This window comes from Gymnoscopelus braueri (genome assembly GCF_963280865.1).
Source record: "Gymnoscopelus braueri genome assembly, chromosome: 3".
Classification (NCBI taxonomy): Eukaryota; Metazoa; Chordata; class Actinopteri; order Myctophiformes; family Myctophidae; genus Gymnoscopelus; species Gymnoscopelus braueri.
Window position 1 is genome coordinate 23,099,502 of NC_137612.1, and position 20,542 is coordinate 23,120,043.

At 40.7% G+C, this 20,542-nt stretch overlaps 1 protein-coding gene across 1 annotated transcript; it reads right to left on the minus strand.

The window, feature by feature from the left end:
- Positions 1-11,361, minus strand: spdef (SAM pointed domain containing ets transcription factor). Its single transcript, XM_080422153.1, has 6 exons — positions 10,933-11,361; positions 3,899-4,496; positions 2,722-2,919; positions 2,326-2,373; positions 2,096-2,230; positions 1-1,512 (listed from the first exon to the last, which is right to left on the minus strand). The coding sequence occupies exons 2-6, from the start codon at positions 4,485-4,487 to the stop codon at positions 1,334-1,336; spliced, it is 1,149 nt and encodes a 382-aa protein (XP_080278279.1). The 5' UTR covers positions 4,488-4,496; positions 10,933-11,361; the 3' UTR covers positions 1-1,333.
- Positions 11,362-20,542: the final 9,181 nt, after the last annotated feature.

Genomic DNA, 20,542 nt, shown 5'->3' on the forward strand with positions numbered 1-20,542 from the left:
TTTAGCAGAGCTGTTGTTTTATTTCATAGATGATTTCAAATTTATGCTTACCCTGCAAGATCTGAGAGTGCTGTAGCATGCCGTGGCATGTTTAGATTACAGTCACTGTTTGCCAAGTACAGATAGAAATGCTTACTACTGATATGCCTCACATCCCTGGAGGGCATCCGATTTTGGCAGATACCCCATCTGCCCTCCCTTGACAGCACAAAGAAGAGTTCCGACATAATCGTCTGAATATGCTAATCGTGATTGATAGTCGTAATATTTAAAGCAGAGCTCTGTTTTGTCAGTTAGGGGTGAGAAGAGGTCAGATGCCAATAAAAACCAAGTGAGGTGATCCAGGTGCTCCCAGGGCATGGCGCTATTCTGAAATTCTATTTCAGAATATCTTTTCAAAATTCTGAAATTCTATTTCAGAATAGTGTCATGAGGTCAATTTCTTTAATAACGAACCTGTCTTTCTCAACATGCAACTGTAAGACACAGATAGTTTGGTTTGTGTACAGTGTTGTTTATCAGGCTGAACCTTTCACTACTAGGCTCAGATAATCACAGGTTTGTCAAGCTTTTAATTCGGGTTAAGCAAACTGCTAAAACCTCTCATTTGTGCATGCCATTCTGTAAGAGATCAGACGCACACCATAGCGTATCTCTTTGTTACTTGGATGGCATCCAGGACCAAACCCAAGGTAAAGCACAACAATCTTGACCACATTCTAAAAGGTGTGAGAAAAACAGGTTGCAAGTCAAACACAGCATAGACAGTTCTCAAGACTGCAGGCAAGACAACAAGTAGGTTATAATAAAAGGTAGCTGTGGGCAATGGGTGTTTCCCATAAGGGTGCGTGTGATATCAATCAGCTCTAACTGTAACAAGGTTAACTGCTGGTGTATGACGTTCAAAAGGAAAATAAGTATCATATATACAGTATAATAGACAGAGTAGACAGGCAGATCATGCAAACGACAAGGCAGTTAATTTCTCTTTTTTTGTTTTTGCATTCTCTTTTTTATAATCTTTGGTTGCGTCGTTCAGTAGGCGGAAAAAAACCAAAGAACATGTTATTATGTTGTCTTCTTATTTTGAGACCACATACGGGCATGCCTACATGTCACCTGGCCGGCTGATATGCCAATGTTGGCAGTGGCAATGTGTACCAAGGGGGTTTGGTCAGTGCACGTGTCTTGAGTCAGTTTTATTTTTAAACCCCGTACTCAGCTGAGCTTAGGTGTTCAAGTGCCTGGTCTGGTAGTCTTTGGAGGCTCATGGTGGCACCTCCTCTTCTTCTTCCTCTTCTCCTTCTTCTTCTTCCTCCGCCTCCACCGTGACTCATACGGGGTGAACAAACTGGTAGACAAGTCTCTGAGAGACGTCCGGTTTGCGAATGATGCCCTTCTTGTAGTACTGACGTATGGAGCGACTCAGCTTGTCGTAGTTCATGGCAGGGCGGTTCTTTCTTAGCCCCCACAGTCTTGCCACGTGAGCGGAGTCTTCTATTTTGAAAATACCTGATGGACACGACACGACACAACACACACACACACACACACACACACACACACACACACACACACACACACACACACACACACACACACACACACACACACACACACACACACACACACACACACACACACACACACACACACACACACACACACACACACACACAGTTTGGTGTCAATGGTGTGTGTTGGCCATTTGGTGGGTGCCTTTATCTAAAGTACCAAAGTCTTACATTGCCGTGAGTACATTTTATTGCAAGAGTGGCCCCCTTGCCAAAAAACTGAAATATCAAATATCACTATAGTGTCCCGCCACCAAAAGCACAGTTCAGGGAGGAATGGTGAGTATTTACTGGTCCTCGGGTAATATAAGTACAAAATAGCATTGAAATGAAAATAAACTATTTGATTACGTGTAACCTATTGGCAACATCAATTCAATTCAATGCACACGCCACACTTCAATTCAATGCACATGCACACTCCACCTGTTATGTGTAGAGCTAATAAATTGGTGTCTGACTCTGGAGTGCTGTCTAAATTGAATGTGTTCAGCTCTATAGCATTGTGTAAATGCCAGTACCTTTTTCTTTATTGAGCCAGCGGATGCAACGTCCATAGTTGTGGGGCTTTAGCAGCAGCTCTCTGAGAAACTGCCATAGATGAATGGGCTGGCCTGAACAGGACGAATCTGCCTCTGACCACATCTCCTCACTTCCTGCACCACAAACAGTAGAGGAGAAATTACCACATGGCACTGTAGGAAACCTCACTTTATTATCACATTTGTTGGTAAACAGTAATCAAGCCTACCCGTAATTTTAGTGTCTGCCACAGGAAACCTCTCTTTCATCCAGGCAGCTGAAGAATAGATTTGTGAAAGAAACAAAATGATGAACAGAATAAATGATTATTGAATTCTAAGAATTATATTAGATAATTAGAAACGAATTCCAAGGATTAAAAAAGTATTCCCTTGTCTTCTCACCCATGTGCATGCCCGCACAGAGGCATACACACACGCACGCGCACGCACACGCGCACACGCACGCACACGCACACACACACACACACACACACACACACACACACACACACACACACACACACACAAAATAACCTTCTAGTTAGTATGTATCACAATCATTATGATTATGGCACAGTATCAATGTGCACGTCAGACTACACTCAACAAGCATCGCCACAAACCTGACTTCCAAATGTCCAAGTGTGCATGCAGAGTGTCCCCGCACTGGGGTGAGCGCTGGCGAAAGTCCTCCTCGCTCATGGCACACAGGTCCTTTCCTGTGAGCTCCTGAAAGGCCTTGCCAGCCTGGGGTAGTCTGTACAAATGTTCTGTCCACAGCAGCCACTTTTGGACATTCCCTGTGTTCCACTCTATAGGGTCTGGGAAGACAACAACGCATGCACACACACACTGTCCATTAGAAAGGAGAATGGTGGCCAATGCCCCCGCTGTATTTGCCCTAACATCATTGTTTTGTTTTGTTAATGATTCAACTCATATACCATGAGAGTCATGAATCATCATGATGAAACCCAAATACCTGCAAGAACATTTGCATATGGGAAAGGTAAGTCAGTCAATGTCTCTATATTTACTTCTATAGGCTATGCTACTGTGTTTTTGTTACTTTTACATATAAGAGGATTACTAAACCCTTGAGTAAATCATGATTCACAAAAGGGAAGGGTACATAAGCTGTGTGCTTTTGGTTTTGGGAAGAAGTTCACCATGACCTTATTCTTCTGAATTAGGAATAAAGAGGATTGGTAGGTGGAATGGGTTTATGACAGCTGAAAGCCACAGTGCTTTTCATGTTTGTTTTTGCCAGTTGAAGGAACCTCGCCCTCAACACTGTGTACACTTCTATTGGCATTACAGTACCATCAGTCTGTCAAAATTGCAGGGAACTTGCATGCAAAGGTCGGGATTAAACAGATCCTGGAGAGGGCAAACATTTGCGTCAGTGGGGACATTACTCAGGAGAGATCTGTCATCTTCTTTCTCTATCCACACAGGTGGCATGTTGTTTTTGGGAGTAGAATACGGTCGCTTGATAAAATCAATATTCCTCTACCGTAACGGACAACGCTTTTGGATGGTTTTGTAACGGGCATCGGACAATGCTTTGTGTGCACTGAATGATATTCCATTTCACAGTCCATTATGCAGTAGGCTATGTCTTAATTCAATTCATTTAATGTGTTGCCACCTTTTCCACATGTAGCCTACCTACCCTTAACTGTGTTTGAATTTAATTTGTACATCAACTCATCTAAAATAAAGACGAAGAATAAATACTGGTGCTCATTGAAACCCCTGTGGGAAAATAAATGGTATTTGTGGAGAAAGTCGTCTTACCAGGAGTAATGTTGAGCAGCTTGCAGGCCGTCTCGATGTCTTTGAGCACCTCTCCCACCACCATGCACTGCACCTGCTCCAAGGACCGCTCCTCCTCAGGCCCTTCCAAACCGGGCGAGAGACCCTGTTCTTGGCTGTCGATGACGGGGCATTGCTCAGGCTCGTCCCGCGGCTCAGCCATGCGAGACATTGGTACGGCCAAGGCTTGGGAGGCCTCTGATACCTTCAACAGCCAGGCGGAGTCCTCGGTGAGGAGCATGTCAAAGCAGGAGAGATAGAGGCCCGGGAGGCCGCGCTCCAGAGCCTCCAAGCACGGCTTGGTCTCTGCTATGTCCCAGGTGGTTTCCCCAGAGTCCCTGCCCCGTTCCAGGATGGCCAGGGAGCCGTCTGTCAGTCCCAGCCGGGACCGGGTCCCAGCCGGGCCCGGAAGGCCGCGCTCCAGATCCTCCACGCACGGCTTGGTCTCCACTATGTCCCAGGTTTCCCCGGAGTCCCTGTTCTGTTCCAGGATGGCTAGGGAGCCCTCCGTCAGTCCCAGCCGGGACGCATAAGCCGCACCTTCTGATAAGCTAATAACTGGATTTGACATATCTGAAACCTGAGGAGGGGGAGAGGGGGGCAGAGAGAGAGACAGAGAGAGACAGACAGAGAATATTTAATATCTTATGTTCATTAAATTGTTCATGAATTCTAGCCACTGCAACTTTTGGAATATTCTATTGATACAAAGCAGAATGTAATAAATTGGAGACTTAAGTGCCATTGTAATTTGATAAATAAATCAAGGGGACAAGCTTCACCCACTCTTTTACAACTGTAAACTAATGATGTGACAATAAACTTGAAGAAGTTGAAGAAGAAATAGGATGTAACATTTCAAGTACCTGTAAGTACATAAAACAAGCACTTGTAATATGGAACAGAGAGTACAACACTACAGTCCATTGAGTCCAACCATGGTGTCAAAGAGCTGTGTGCCCTTATAATGTTTACAGAGTACTTACGAACACAAATATATAACTTTACATAACTATAACTCATTTGTATGATGGTAGCTAAGAGCTTTCCCCCTGTTTAAACAGTAATCCTATCTAACAATAGCTATATTTCTACCTTAAGTACCTTAATTAAAATTAATGGCCTGCTTTAAGTCAAGATTTTCATACCTTTTACAGAAATTCCTCCTGTAGGCACTAAACAACCAAGGGTTCCAGTATTGTAAGAAATTCCATCAGAGTAGAGCTCCTCTGAGTGGTGTGGAACTGGGGTGAGACTGTGTTGACTGAAGCTCTATAAATGAGCCCTTGGCCAAATGGGGATACTGGGGAAATGACCCTTAAGAAAGTTACTGCACAGCAGTGCCATCAGGCATGGGGGCAAAACGGATTTGAATGAGTCTCTTATTTGTGGGTCAGTGGCCCAGAATGGGTGACGGCTTGGGGGTAGTTGACTTGTATTGAAACCTGAACCAACTCTGCCGCCCGCCATGGCTTTCAAGGTGCCGTCTCGGCAGACCTCTGTCTCCACTATCAGCTGGAGTTTTTAATCAAAAAGAAGTTAGATAATGTGGAACAAAGTGCCCAAAATGTGTTACTTTGTCCAGGCCCGACCAGACCTTGTTTACATTTTAGGCATTTAGCAGACGCTCTTAATCCAGAGCGACTGTTGTTTCATAAAGCTTAGATAAATATATACATCATACATTATATAGGCCTACGGTACATAATAGTGCTATGCATGATGTTTATAGAGATTCTTTGGTCTAGCTGATCTCTTTTTAAGCCTGCATTTTTTGTTCAGAGTGTAGTGTGGGCATTTCGTCAAAGGTTACTGTTCTCGTCATCGGTAATTGCCGTCATAATAGCATATTTATGGTCGTCAGCTGTAGCACTACCCTTGTAAACTTGAGTGAGCTCACACACACGGTGTACCTGTCACAGCTGGTGTATGAGACACGTACCAGGTTATCAGCAGTTATGTACTGTATGACTGGTGGGCCTGGTGAAGGAAGTGTGCTTTCATAAAGCACATGTTCCGGGGCAGACACAGCTTTATTTGTCCCGATAAAAAATTACAATCTGAGCCTCATAAAACTGCTAAAACGTTTGCCAAAATCATCCTGGACTTAAACTTTACACAACCTTTTGAATTGCTGAGTGGAATACTTGACTGCTGTCAAACCACCAGTATGCAAGCCATTGACATAAGCCTACTTTAGACAACATCTTTACTCTCCAATGACTTGGAGAGAGGAAACGTCTTTTACCAAATGTCTCCTAACCCCTCTGTGAAAATTAAGTTATCCAAAAGAAGTTCCTCTTTCACTTATTTGTGCTTCAAACCCCCGCAGTAAAACCTTCCCCTTTTCTCCCTTTTATCTCCCGGTTTCTCGCAAACTATCACCCACACTCCCATTCTCTCCAACAGAAGTCAGATTAAAAGCCAATGGTATCCCAGCCAGCCTCCTGTGTGTCAACTCTCTGTAACAGCTTGCGTTAAGCCCATTAGCCTGGCAAATTTAGCCATATTACCTTTTCCCGAAAAAGGTAGGAGAGGAGAGGCCTGAAAAAGAGGCAAACACACCCCCCGTGGAGAGGGATTAAGACCCTGACTGATCTCTAAATGAGTTTGGTCAAGATGCTTATATTCATTTCAGGAGAATTAGAGCTTGCTCCATTTACTCAGCAAAGTCAGCCTTTGACACATAGTGAATGAAGGGCCCTCTCCAGCCAGGCGTCCTCCCTGGTAACCATCTTTCCACTGCATTCTTGGTATCTGAGCATCACATGGTGAACAGGAGAAACTCATATTGTGTTGGCATCTTTATGCTGTTGGTGTCCTTTGTTTTGACTGGAAAATCCTGAGTGTTTGTTTAAAACTGAGAGAGTAAAAATGGTGTGCTTCTCTCAGAGACTGGCAGGTATTACCTGAGTATAAGAGCAGTCACTTTAAGCAAAGAGACTGATATGAAATGCCTTCTATTTCCTTTGTCTGAAAACAATGGCTTCCTTAGTTCTTCCTAGTTTCTGGTGAGAAACAATAAAAGGGATTTCTCTTGATTGCTAAGTTAACTCTAAATTAAATTAAATTAAAATAAAATAAATTAAATACATTTAAATCAAATTAACACTCAGGACTTTGCAGTATACAGTATAACCCTATGAGGCAATGCATTTTAGAAACCTTTATAAACTCCTTTATAAACTTTTACAAACCTGACAGACTATACTGAACCGAACTCAATATCCTAGACTACTCTTGCACTATGCATGATCTGCTTGGTTAAAATCTTTGTTGCTATTGGTCATGTGAAGTTCCTGTGGTGATGAGATGATCCAGAAGAACATTGTCACTCTGCATAATTTCATAGCTCCTAAACCTATACCTTACAAAATACAGATGGGCAAGTTTTGGAAAGACAAAGTCAAACTTGCTAAAAAAATTAAAAGTCTCGAAGGTCGAATATAAGTACCTATTGATTATGGTTCCTAGATTCAATGTTTTAACAAGTCTAAGTTGAGTGATTAGGTTATGGTGAGTATTGATGAGTAGTGCTGTCTCTTGAGTCTTAATAAAATAAAATAAAACGTCTGGTCTCAATTATGTTTAACCAGTGTGGTTTGCTGAAAAAAGGTAATCAGTGAATCATCTGTTTAAATGGTCACCAAAATGTTCACAAAGCACTTTCCCCTTTGCTCGTCACAAGAAAGGGGCTTTGTTATTTGAGTTTGGAGTTAAAGAAGTGTATATAGGCAGGTGTGACTGTTTGCTATGTGAACAATGGCATATGGTTTAAAGAGAGTTTTTTTTTCTTTCTTTGTCATTGTTTCTCATGGGAAACTTGGAACAACTAAGGAAGCCATTGTTCTCATACTAAGGAAAAAGCAGTTTCATATAGGGCTCCTTGTTCAATATGACTGCTCTTGGGAAGATAATATTTGCCAATGTTGGCTGGCTGGCTGAGAGAAATGTTGTTGTGAGCAGCTATAACCTATTACAGTCAATCAACCTTCTCAGGCCCTTTTTATTACAAGACTGATGCAGCCAGGTGCAAAATATGATCTCTGTTCACATCATAAATGTCTCAAATCAACTACTGCAGTCTTGTGCAGCTGTAGAAGAGTGGCTGCATGTTACTCTCATTATATATTTTCTTATTCTACCCCAAGATGTTTATACTATAAAACTAGATAAAATAGTAACAAACATCTCAGCTCATGAAGACAGAAGAGAGCTTTGGTGTGTATAAAAATCATGTAACTGAAAATAAAATGAATTTCTTCCTCATTCTCAACTTCATTTGATTCAGGACATGTAATGTCTTTCCCAGGAGAAAGAACCCCAGAGACAAGCATTTCGTTGGTCATATTATACATGATGCTTGTTTTCTTCAGCTGCTCAGGTGCAATGGCATTGGGCCAATATCCTACAATACACCCAGGACGGTATTAAACGGTTCAGTGTTGGGTTGGGTCTCCAGGCTTTTCAACCAATGCCCAAACATTTTCATTTGGTCATTCGTATGTGGTTATCAGCATCACATTACTGTCATTTATATCAGTATAACATGCATTTTACCATGGACAACCATGTTGTTACAATGTAATTAAGTGTAAAAAGTTGACACTGACAGATGCATTATTCAAGGAGTCCAAATAGCAAGGATGTTATGAAACAAGAGATAGTGTGAGGAGAAAATGCCGCTTTTGAGTGCAAATCCAAAAAAACGAAAGAAAGGAAAATGGGGCTGTTTCCCACAGCTTTGTTTTATCATCAATGCAAATTAGTGATGATGGGTGATAGTCACAGGCATGGCCTTTTTGCAGCCTAAGGTACAGGTCTGTGTAATGGCCATATGGCCTATTTTGGGCATGTCATTACAGGCCAAACCTTCAAACATTTTCAGAAAATGTCAATTTATTATTATTATTTGTTCTTCAAAAGATCAGCTATTTTTGCCACACAACATCACCGTACGATGAAGTATAAATTAGCTTAAGTGGTTGAAGATATCACCTTGGCTATAACAAAGAGGTGTTTGATAAAAATGGTAAAGCCTATCATAGAAAATATTTTCTAAATTGGGGCAACACCACCATTACTCTCCTTCGTTTATATATATATATTTTTTTTTACATATTTTTTTTTTACATACATTTTTTAAATGTTCAGCAGTGGAATAACTGACATTTAAAAAAATGTTCAGCAGTATTTCACCTTTAGTGAATAATTTGATTAACAGGATAGTAATAGGCTATAGTAAATTCTGACAAAATATGCAAACAAATTTGGCTCCTGTCATTATTTAGCTGCATACCAAGATATGAGATATTTCTTTTTGCAAGAACTGCAACATCCGTGGCCTCAGTCCGCCACATCTTTCCCAAATGCAGCAGGCAGACAGTCATGTGTTACTTCGGTGTGTGACATACTCATATGTTCTGTCAGAATCTTCGCTAAAACATCCGGGACCAACGCTCCACAAGTCCCAGACTCTTCTCCCTTCTGGCTCCCAAACTATGGAATGAACTCCCCATTGCAATTAGAACTGCAGACTCACTCCCAATCTTCTGCCGTAATCTGAAGACTCACCTCTTCAGACTCCACCTCAGCCCGTAGCACTTGCCCTAACCTTGACGACCTTGCAGGCTTATGCAAAGGCTAAAATGTAACTTAGATAGCATGTTATGTAGACAGTTGCCAGGTCATTGTTGACCTGGCATCCTATAGTGTGCAGTGGTGGAAAGTAACTAAGTACATTTACTCATGTACTGTACTTAAGTACAATTTTGAGGTATTTGTACTTTACTTGAGTATTTCCCAATTTCCAATACATTTACTTCTACTCCACTACATCTCAGAGGCAAATATTGTACTTTTACTCCACTACAATTATTTGAAAACTTCAGTTACTTTTCAGATATAAACTATGATATAATGTATAACCACTTTAGCCCTATTTTATACATAGGCTATTTGAAAATAGCAGATCTACAAGCTCACAACGCGTCGCATCGCGACGCGTTGTGAGCTTGTAGATCGGCTATTTTCAAATATTTAGTACTTTTACTTTTGGTACCCCATTTTGGTGCCAATACTTTTGTAGTAATTTTTTTATTTGGGATTTTTACTTGTAGTATTATATTGCAGTATTGGTACTTTTACTTAAGTACAGAATTTGAGTACTTTTTCCACCACTGATAGTGTGTATAGTTTCAATGTACAGGCTGATGATAGGTTCTTGGTTTACGTATGTACTAGTTATTATTAGATTATTGGTTTACTTATGTATTACTTTATTATTAGATTACTATTCCTGTGCATTTGATGTATTATCTTGTGTTGTCCTTGCTTACTGTAATTCGCTCTGGATTAAGAGCGTCTGCTAAATGCCTAAATTGTAAATTGTAAATTGTAATGGGGGACTTGATCTTTGAGTCCAGAGCATACTGCTGTTAGGACTTATTCATACTTCATCGTACGACCGGTGCGTCATGTTTTTCAGTTGAGAAACGTAAGTCTAAATTAGGCTTCAGTTTTCAGCGGAAGAATAGTCCATGCATCATGCACCTGTAGCACCCTGGGCGAGCGGCCAAGATTATTTAGATAAGAACCCCCCCCCCACACACACCCCACACAGCTCTAATCGCTGCTGTAATCTTAAGTATAAAAATTACTGCTGTGTTCTTAATAATAATAATAATAATAATAATAATAATAATAATAATAATAATAATAATAATAACATTTAAAAATGGTTTTAACAAGTTTCAAATTGGCATGAAAGTCATAATGATTCAAGTTTTGGACTAAGATCGTTTTAACATTCACTGACAGAGGTGGACCTCAGTACTGAAATGTTTTTGTTTCAGAAGAAAAGGAACACTTCAATCACAACCCCCCCCCCCTCACACACACACACACACACACACACACACACACACACACACACACACACACACACACACACACACAGTATATGTACTATATACATACATATTATACATACATATTAGGTGTTGATTTCTTCTTACCTGATGAATGACGCTCTGTGCTTTACCAGATCAGCCGCAGGCAGAGGTGAGGATGAGAGTTGATTTGATGGCAGCAGATGGGGTGAACCTGCCCGCTAATGATGATAACTCATCAAGTGACAGACCATAGACCCCATGCAGCAGGTCTCAGACCCTGGCGTTACCTGGAAGGTTGGAGATGCAGCAGTGCAGCAGGAAACCACCACAATTGATTTCCCACCTTGACACCTGTTGTACTACTGCCTGTTGTCCCTATAGCCAGAGGCCTGGGGACGTGGGGTTGGATGAGAATGTGACGTGAAGACACAGCCTCAAGCACAACTGCTAACTAACACTATCTAGTGTCAGAAGGCACCTGCTGCGGGTGTGTGCAAACTGAGAGGGAGAGAGAGAGAGAGAGAGAGAGAGAGAAAGAGAGTGAATGTGTGCGCCAGGCCAAAGGAATTCAACATCCATTGACTGCACGTCACCTTTATAGGGTGGCCGTGTTTACTTACGCACAGTCTCGCACCACGTGTGTGTGTGTGTGTGTGTGTGTGTGTGTGTGTGTGTGTGTGTGTGTGTGTGTGTGTGTGTGTGTGTGTGTGTGTGTGTGTGTGTGTGTGTGCGTGTGCGTGTGCGTGCGTGCGTGTGTGTGTGTGTGTGTGTGTGTGAGGTGGTGTCAATATATGCAAATCGACTCATGAGCGGTGTGTGTGTGTGTGTGTGTGTGTGTGTGTGTGTGTGTGTGTGTGTGTGTGTGTGTGTGTGTGTGTGTGTGTGTGTGTGTGTGTGTGTGTGTGTGTGTGTGTGTGTGTGTGGATGAGGAGGTTGTGGGGGTCTGTGCTTGTGCGTGCAAGTGCGCATGCATGAGTATTGAGTATGAGTGTGTATGTGTGTGCGCTTGTGATTGTGTTGACATCAGCCTGACGTGCCATTTGTCTTACAGATTAACTCCAAACCGCATCAAACACTTCCAGTTGCCCCGCCGCCACATGTCAAAGTTAACCTAGTCTGTCTTTAGTTTCAATAGAATAGAATAGAATAGAATAGAATAGAATAGAATAATAGATAATTATTACTCATACAATGCTCAGACATTCTGTTTTTCAAATTGATCCTGGGCAGTTTAGATTTTGGATTTATCACACATTACTTCTACAAGTGCTTCATGGTGCATCTATTCAACTGAGCCTTCATGTGCATTACAGCTGAACCAGAGCTACAACACAGGATAAACAAGTGAAATTAGAAGTGTTTAAACCAAAGCAAAACAAAATTTGCAGACAAATTTGGAATTGGACTATTAAATTAAAGCTGATAAATGGGTGCTCACTCCTGATTGGATGAAATTGGTGACCCACCTGAAAATGTATTTTCTATTTAAGCTACTAAAGAGCTGCATGGAGAGACAGGGAGGCCCCTGTTACGGAACAAACACTATAGCAATGCTTAAGCTTTAACTTTTAAAAAGTGTTGCAAATGTGTGCAAATCTTTGAATATATATATATTTTTAAAGTGAACAATTTTAACTCCAATATTTGCTTCTGGAGGGTCCCTGGAACAAAATATTTTGAGATGGGGGTCCGCGGCCAAATACATATCATTCTGGGGGTCCATGAATAGAAAAAGTTGGAGCACCACTGATATAGCAACATACTGTTAGGATTTAGAAAACATTTTTAGATTTGGCCGCGGAACCCCCATCTCAAAACATTTTGTTCCAGGGACCCCCAGAAGCAAAGATTTGAGTTAAAACTCATACATATATTGAAAGATTTGCCCACATTTTCACAATTTTTCAAAAATAGCAGATCTACAAGCTCATAGCGCGGCACTCGGTGCTGCGCTATGAGCTTGTAGATCTGCTATTTTTGAATAGCCGAATAAATCTTAAAATGACAGACGCTTTCCCGGTTTGAATGGATTAAATGGTTATCTGGTATGTTTCGATAACACTTTATAACTTGGCAATTCTAGGCTTTACACAACTGATTATTCCTTTGGATATTGTCATACAATAATAAGGGGCGGCAGTGGCTCAGGAGGTAGAGCGGTCACTTCTGGAACCGGAGGGTTCCCAGTTCGATCTCGGGCTCCCCCAGAGTCAGTGTCGAAGTGTACTTGAGCAAGACACTGAACCCCTAATTGCTCCCCGATGGGCAGGTTGGTGCCTTGCATGGTTTCCTCCGCCATGTGTGTGTGATTTGGAGAATGTAATGCACAATCATTGTAAAGCGCCTTGGATAAAGGCGCTATATAAACGCTCCATTTATTTATTTTTACTACTGACTCTGTTCCACGATTGCACAGGTATCCAGAGCGATGTCATATGTGAGGTTATCTATCGCATTGGTATTCAAAAATTATATTTGAATAATTTCGAATTTTTAACCTCAAATCTTCTCTTCTGGGGAGGTCCCTTAATTTGGGGGTTCGCGGCACGAAAAAGATTGACAATCACTGATCTAAGTGGGTTCAAGTGTTCAGGTACGGTGTAGACGAAAGACAGGTGTAGCTGTGGGATTGTCTGATCCTTTTGTACACTTGTGATGTGCGCTGCAGTATTCATTTTATAAACTGGACCCACCTTTGTGCAATAATCCTGTTATCTGGCGATGTCATGCTACAGTTAACCGTGTTTAACCACTAAATTTCCACTAAATGCCCAAACGCCCACTCCTCCTCCCTTCTGGGCATGGTTCCTAATGGTGTCTGGTGTCTGTCATTCAAACACTACATCAAATTAACTTTTTAACAACTCGTCATCCCACGTTTCCAAACAAATATTGCTAAACCAATGTCCTTGCCAACTTCACAGGTTGTATTACAGGGAACCTGTAATACAACCTGTGAAGTTACAGGGAAACTGTAATACAACCAAATGCATTAGCTGTTTGTGGTTCTAGTATTGCTGTTGCCAATTCTGGTGTAGCCATGGGCCTAGCTTTCTTTATTTTGTGTAACCCTAACCCAAATGATTGAAAAAGAACGGGCATTTAATAGTGAAATCGCAACTTATGATCTTGTTTAACTTAAGTCTTGTTTTATCAAATTAGCACTGCAAAAATCCAGTTATAGCTAAACCTCGATGTATCACAAGGAAACACCTTATTTGAGAAAAAACTGCTCAAAATCATGTGTAAGCCTTGTAATGATATGGTTGTCATTTTAGTAAAGTTTATTCCATTGTTTACAATTAGAGTTAAAGTGCATCTGTGACGCTACTACTCATCAAAGTTAAGTCAAAGATCCATGAGTGTGTGAGTTTACAATACATGAGTCAGATAACTTATAAGTAATCAGGCTCATTCTAAAAACCCAAGTATGACTTACCCTGCAAGTCATACTTAAGCCTCTCCAATGGTAACATAATTTGAGCATTATTGTAGTGTAGGAATGCCATCTGTGTTCCATAAAATTAAACATATTACTTAAACGTACACTGTTCTACTGCTCCTTACTGCACCGACACACTCAACTCTATAACAGCTACCTTGCATTCCGAAAAGCCATGGAGTTCACTTTAGGTTGGGAATAGTGAAAGTGAAAGACACCTGTCAGGTGGTCCGGTATATTTATGATGACAATGTCATAAAAAGACAATACTGCACTCAAAGTTCCAGAAGAGTGCTCACCAGTTCTTGGAGCTAAATTGATGGGCACTGATTAGCTATGCTCCTCTTCAGTGCCAACTGCTGTGAGATGGGTGGCAGATTGGGGGGATTGACTCATGGGAGCAGTGCACGGTTAATTGAATGGCAGGTGTATGACTTTGACTATGCACATTCTCCTCTATTTAGTAGAGTGCTGGACCCTGGTTCTGGGCGATACACACACAGAAGACACTGGCAGAGAGCTGTAATCTAAAATGCAAGGCAAGCAGCAGACCCAGCCAGGCTGGGCTCAAGGGTCTTTAGCGTTCCATGTCTATGCTGATTGAATTAGCCATGTCATGTGACCAAATAGGCTAAAAACTTACCATGTAAAATGTATTTCATGGTGTAAGGAGTAATAACTTTGAAACAGTTTAAACTTAAAATGGATTTAAAATATGTTATATAGTTCTACTGTTAAATCCTTCTGGAAATTGGCCTCGGGTGGCATTGTAGTAAAAAAAATAAAGAATATACAGTATACAGTATATAATAATACTTTGGGGCACATGATCTGAGTATTTTCAACATGACTCAATGTATTGCTTTTATTGTTTACTTTAATTTGTGAAGCCATAGAGTGACCTGCTGAAATCTACTGCTTTCTCTACACAACCGCTGATGGGGCATAATACGTATATCAATGTATTGAGTGCATGGGATTTCTTCTTCACATCACTCACAGACTGCCATTGTTCCAAATGTGCTTCTCAAAAAAGGCAAAGCCTATCAAGATCATAACATTAGTATGAATACCGTACATTTCCACGAAATCATGCCTTTTTGTTTGCACAGTCATTAAAAAGGGTCAATCTTTTGATAGCAGAGGATTGCAGACTAATTGTACAAATCGTGTGGTTTCTTTTATTTCCAGGACTTTCTTTGTTTCATTTTTCAAGGTATTAGTTTGATACCATTGGCCACAGTTTGAATGGATTAATTGTGAGATACCGAGAGGGTGTGCCCAATTTGCGTCAAGACTTTTAGTGGCGGAGTGTTTGTCTTGTGGACACACCAAATCAAACCAACATCAGTGGCAGCTTCCTCTCATTGGCCAATTTTATATGGAATTTGATAGGAATGTGTGTGCTTGAGTGTACATTGGATAATGTGTTGATGTGTGCACACATATTGTTTGTCACTTTATGAAATAATGACTCTATTGCCTTAGAAATACAATTACTTATAAATATTATTAATAATATGCAGCTTAGGTAGTGGTCATCTAAGAACCGGAGTGTTCCAGGTTTGAATCCCGGCTCTTTGTGTTGAAGAGCTCCAGATGAATAGGTTGGTGCCTTGCATGGTTGGTAACCCATGGTTGCCTCTGCCGATGGTAGTGAATGTGTGTGTGTAACGCTCATTGTAAAACACTTTGGATAAAAGCGTGATAAAAATGCTGGCCTTTTACCATATTGAAATATCTACCGTAAGCACAGATTTATAGAAATCAAACTGTGCGTGACTTCACATTAGTCTAAGAAATTTGCATGGCAGTTTCCTCCAGTGTTTGATTCACTGACTCTGGAATAACGTTTTCATTGGTGAGGAGAGACAGCGGGCGTGTAAAAGAAAGTGGATGACTCATGTTTACACTTACTTAGGTACTTAGCACCTTTACAAAAACGAAAAAAAGGAATAACAGAAATTGAAGTCACAGATACTAGAGAATGTACTTTTTGTTAACGTTGACATGGGTAATAATGACAGATGTACATTTATACAGTTATTTTAGTCTTCACGAATATACGTAAGCCTGCAGGCATTTTTCGTAACAATTTTTTGGGCTTAACTGTGTTTATAAAGTGATCAAACAAATGATTGCGTGCATGTGTCAAATCATTATAATATTAATATACAGTGACTCATCTTGGTTGGAACAATTTCCATAACCAGCTCTGGGACAACCAACAGAGTTTTGATAAAGCTGAGAGTTATGAGATGACCTAATTTCTTTCTTTAAACATTTTTTTTTAGAGTATTTTTTAGCCCTTTTTCTCCCCAATTTAGTCGTTATGCCAATTAATTCCTCCCCACACACATTTCTGTGTTGTCACTGCTGTGTCATATCCTACTGACTCACCTGCCAGTGAGGAGCCCCCACCAGGAGGATGTAGAGCCTTTGTCCTACTCCTCCCGCTGACAGGTGCCGCCCCAGCTCGTAGGAGTATACGTGCAATGACCAATATCACCCTCCCCGTCCGGCTCCCCCCCCGAACAGGGGCCAATTGTGTTCGTGTAGACACTCGACAAAGACGGTTGCACCGCCACCCGAGCGCCCCCTGACCAAATTTGTGTGTGTGTGTGTGTGCGTGCGTGCGTGCGTGCGTGCGTGCGCGTGTGCGTGTGAAGGACCCCTACAGTCTTCATAAATGTAAAAAACAGAACAATTTAAAATCAAGCCCACATATTTCAGCCTAACATAGGCCTTCTTCAGTTCAGCTGGGGAAAAAAAGGATTCTATAGATTAGTTATCCACAGTTCAGTCTGTCTAAACTGTGATGAGAGGTCCCACTTCACTCGATTGAACTCCTTCGAACCCCAGTGACAGTCCCCCAAACCATGTGGTACCCCTTGTGTAGTTACATCACAACCCATTCATTCATAAAACATTCTCAATGGAGGGGGAACTGTTGTGACATCACCATGCTTCCAGACAACTGCTGCCATTCCAATATTTGCACAAGATGTATTTCCTGATCAAGCCCAACAGCTGTGAAGTGTGCCATGGCACTATGCTGGTCGTCATTTTTGGAAATGGACAATGTTGCACAGACCAACACGTCCATTCCTTGAAACCTGGGGTTTACTCTGTGATGCAAGACCAACAGGAACTCATAGTGTTGTGTGTAATTATAGCAGGACCATGAGGTGTGGGAAATGCAGTGGAACACAACGGCGGAGGGCATTCATGTCTGAACATGAAGTGTGCAAGAGAAGATTTGCGTGTGTGTGTGTGTGTGTGTGTGTGTGTGTGTGTGTGTGTGTGTGTGTGTGTGTGTGTGTGTGTGTGTGTGTGTGTGTGTGTGTGTGTGTGTGCTCGCCCACAAATGTGTTCCTTTTCCTGCATCCGTAGGCATGTGTAACCCTACTGTATGGTTGGTGATGCTCGGAGCAATACCTCTACAATACTTCACCTGATGTTTACAACATCCGCAGGGGTCCCACCCAGACATAAAAAATGTCTAATCTAATCGCATTGATACTTTCCAGGCTGAAGGCACCCTATCAACCATATGCTTTATGGAAGCACAAGGCAACTTCCTGTCTCAAACATTGTCTGATTGTTGTACTTGTGCCCACCTTGACCTTCAATCCATCTCACGAGCAAGACCAAAAGGAGGTCCCTTTGCTTCATATACAGTATGTTACATTATACTGTGTGTGTGTGTGTGTGTGTGTGTGTGTGTGTGTGTGTGTGTGTGTGTACACAATTAACACAACATTACTTAACAGGGTCTGTGATGTTAATGTACCAGATTTAGCCAAAAGACAGATGCTACTGTAGGTTTGATGTCTACCTGCTATCCTAGAGACAAGTACTACAAGCACTTGTCTTGGTTGGAACCCTAGTCAGCACCTTACCATGTTGGTTGAATAAGGTTCATGCCGTTTCCTCTGATCTTGCACTTAGTTGCTCTGTAAATGTGTCTACTAAATATGGAAGCCCATTTCTGCCAGTGTGATGGGGGAAAAATAAGTCATGCTGATGGTGTATGTAATATGTTGGGCTTATATTGTACAGTATACGCTGATTTATATTATTATCTTATAGCCTACAGTCTTTTCCATCTTGTTTTCTCTCTTTCTCTCATGAACAAATATAAGTTTTACTCCTATGTTCCTGCACACAAGATGTAACAACCTTGACGCCTTGTTGAAATGACAGTTATCTCAAATATAGATACAATTTATTAACTCATTATTATGAGATGCTATGTCATTATTTTGACATACAAGCAGGATCGTATTTTTTCATCACAGTGGTGGAAATATATGCCTAAATTGTAAATAGTTAAAAGGCAAATCTTCATCTGATGTCCCTGGGCAGGTTGTTGAAAAGTTAAAAAGAAGAAAGAAAAAATGCATCTAAATATGGACCAGGCATTTTGAGTAGATATAAGTAAATAATTATGTTTGAGATACTAAGTCAATATTTCAAGGTTTCTCATTATAATGACTTACTTTTCATCACATCATCTTAGGATCTCCTTGCACAATTAAGCATAAACCTTAAGTGTGCACAAGAAGACTTAGCAGGTACCTTGCTCTTGTATCTCTAGTTATGTAGCTATACGGTATCTTCCCCAATACACAAATCTTTAGTATTGATTTGCTTAATGAAAAACAAAAAAAACTAACAAAAAAAACAATGTATATATATTTTTATATTTCATGTAGTTCAAAATGATGCCAAAAAGGCCCCACAACTATTTCTCCTGGTAATCACAAGAGAACCAGACTGTGTATGTGTAACGGCATGAACCCTAGTGTCCCTATTCTGGCGGAGAACATTAGGCAAAAATAGCGGCTCTGCAACGCAACATGTTGTGAGCTTGTAGATCGACTATTTTCAACAAAGAGATTTGGTGTTGAGGGGGAAAAAAGAAGCAGACCTACTATAGAGCCCTGGGGAACCCTGGTCAACTAAGTACTTAGGGTTTAAGTGGTTGAATTGCAACAACCAAAGAATACTATTTTATGATAAACATAAATACATATCTTTTATTTTCAGAGCAGATGACACCTGTTTCATTCCTTCACTCTCTTCACTATCAAACAAGGTCTTATGTTTGAAGTGACAAAAGTGATGGGCAGTTATCCAGCTAAACAATACCTATATTGACTCAAGTGCTATGGAAGATCTGAGATATGATAGAGGATCTTTGCACAATCCACGGTTGTTGAGCTAAAGTAAATATTTGTCCCCAGTTACCATGTCACACAATGTCTGTGCAAACTTATTCCAATAACCTCACCTCAATTATCACCTCCTACATCGCACACAGACATGCACGCATGCACATATAAACACACATACACCTGTGCTCACCGTACTCTCTCCTGAGGCCTTTACTATCTGAGAATAAACCAAGCATCAATCCAGTTCATTTCAATTAAAACATGTCATTTATCCCTACAGGCAAAGTTTAACGTTAAAGTAATTTATATTATATGTGTAGTAAAAATTGAAGATTAATTGAATAATTGAATTGAATTAATTCCAAGATGAGATATATAGTATTTATCCATCCAGCATTTGAGAGAAAGTGACATCTGCTCTTGATGATACACTGACATCACACAATTAACATAAATGCTTGTACTGGATTAAAAGGACAATAAATAAAAACAAAAAACGTTTTACTTCCGTTTTTGTTCTGTTCTTTAGTGAAGATGCAGCATATATGGTTGATGTTATCTAAATACATTTCATTTCCAGTGACAAAGCGTTAAATGTGGCTGTCTTTGAAATTTTGGATGTGCTAACCCTTTGGGATTTTTTCAATTCCTACTTTTGAGATATATATATATATATTCTCATTGGCTGCATGGGACGTACAGTTGTAAAAGCACTATGCACGCATACACAATCCTTTCCATAAGCTACTGTAGGCTTACCAACTAGATAATGGACAATCATATGCTTTCCATGAAAACGTAAGCATTAACTGCTTGCTTACCAATTGGAACACGATCCCTATCTCTTAAGTGAACTAAAATGATTCAGGTGAGCTATTCTTCACATTAAACCAATTTGAATGAGTCAACAATCAACCTGAATGTCCCATCCATAAAAACATAACTAGATGCAAATATGAACACTTCTGAGCCTGTGGTTGTAGTTCATTTTCAAAATTTTACAGATAATCCTCACATCCCATAAACATAACGAGATCTGATATTTTCCGAATTTAAGGTATGCTACATTGAAGAGGTTTCTCTGTAAAGACACCTGAGAGATTAGATGTTT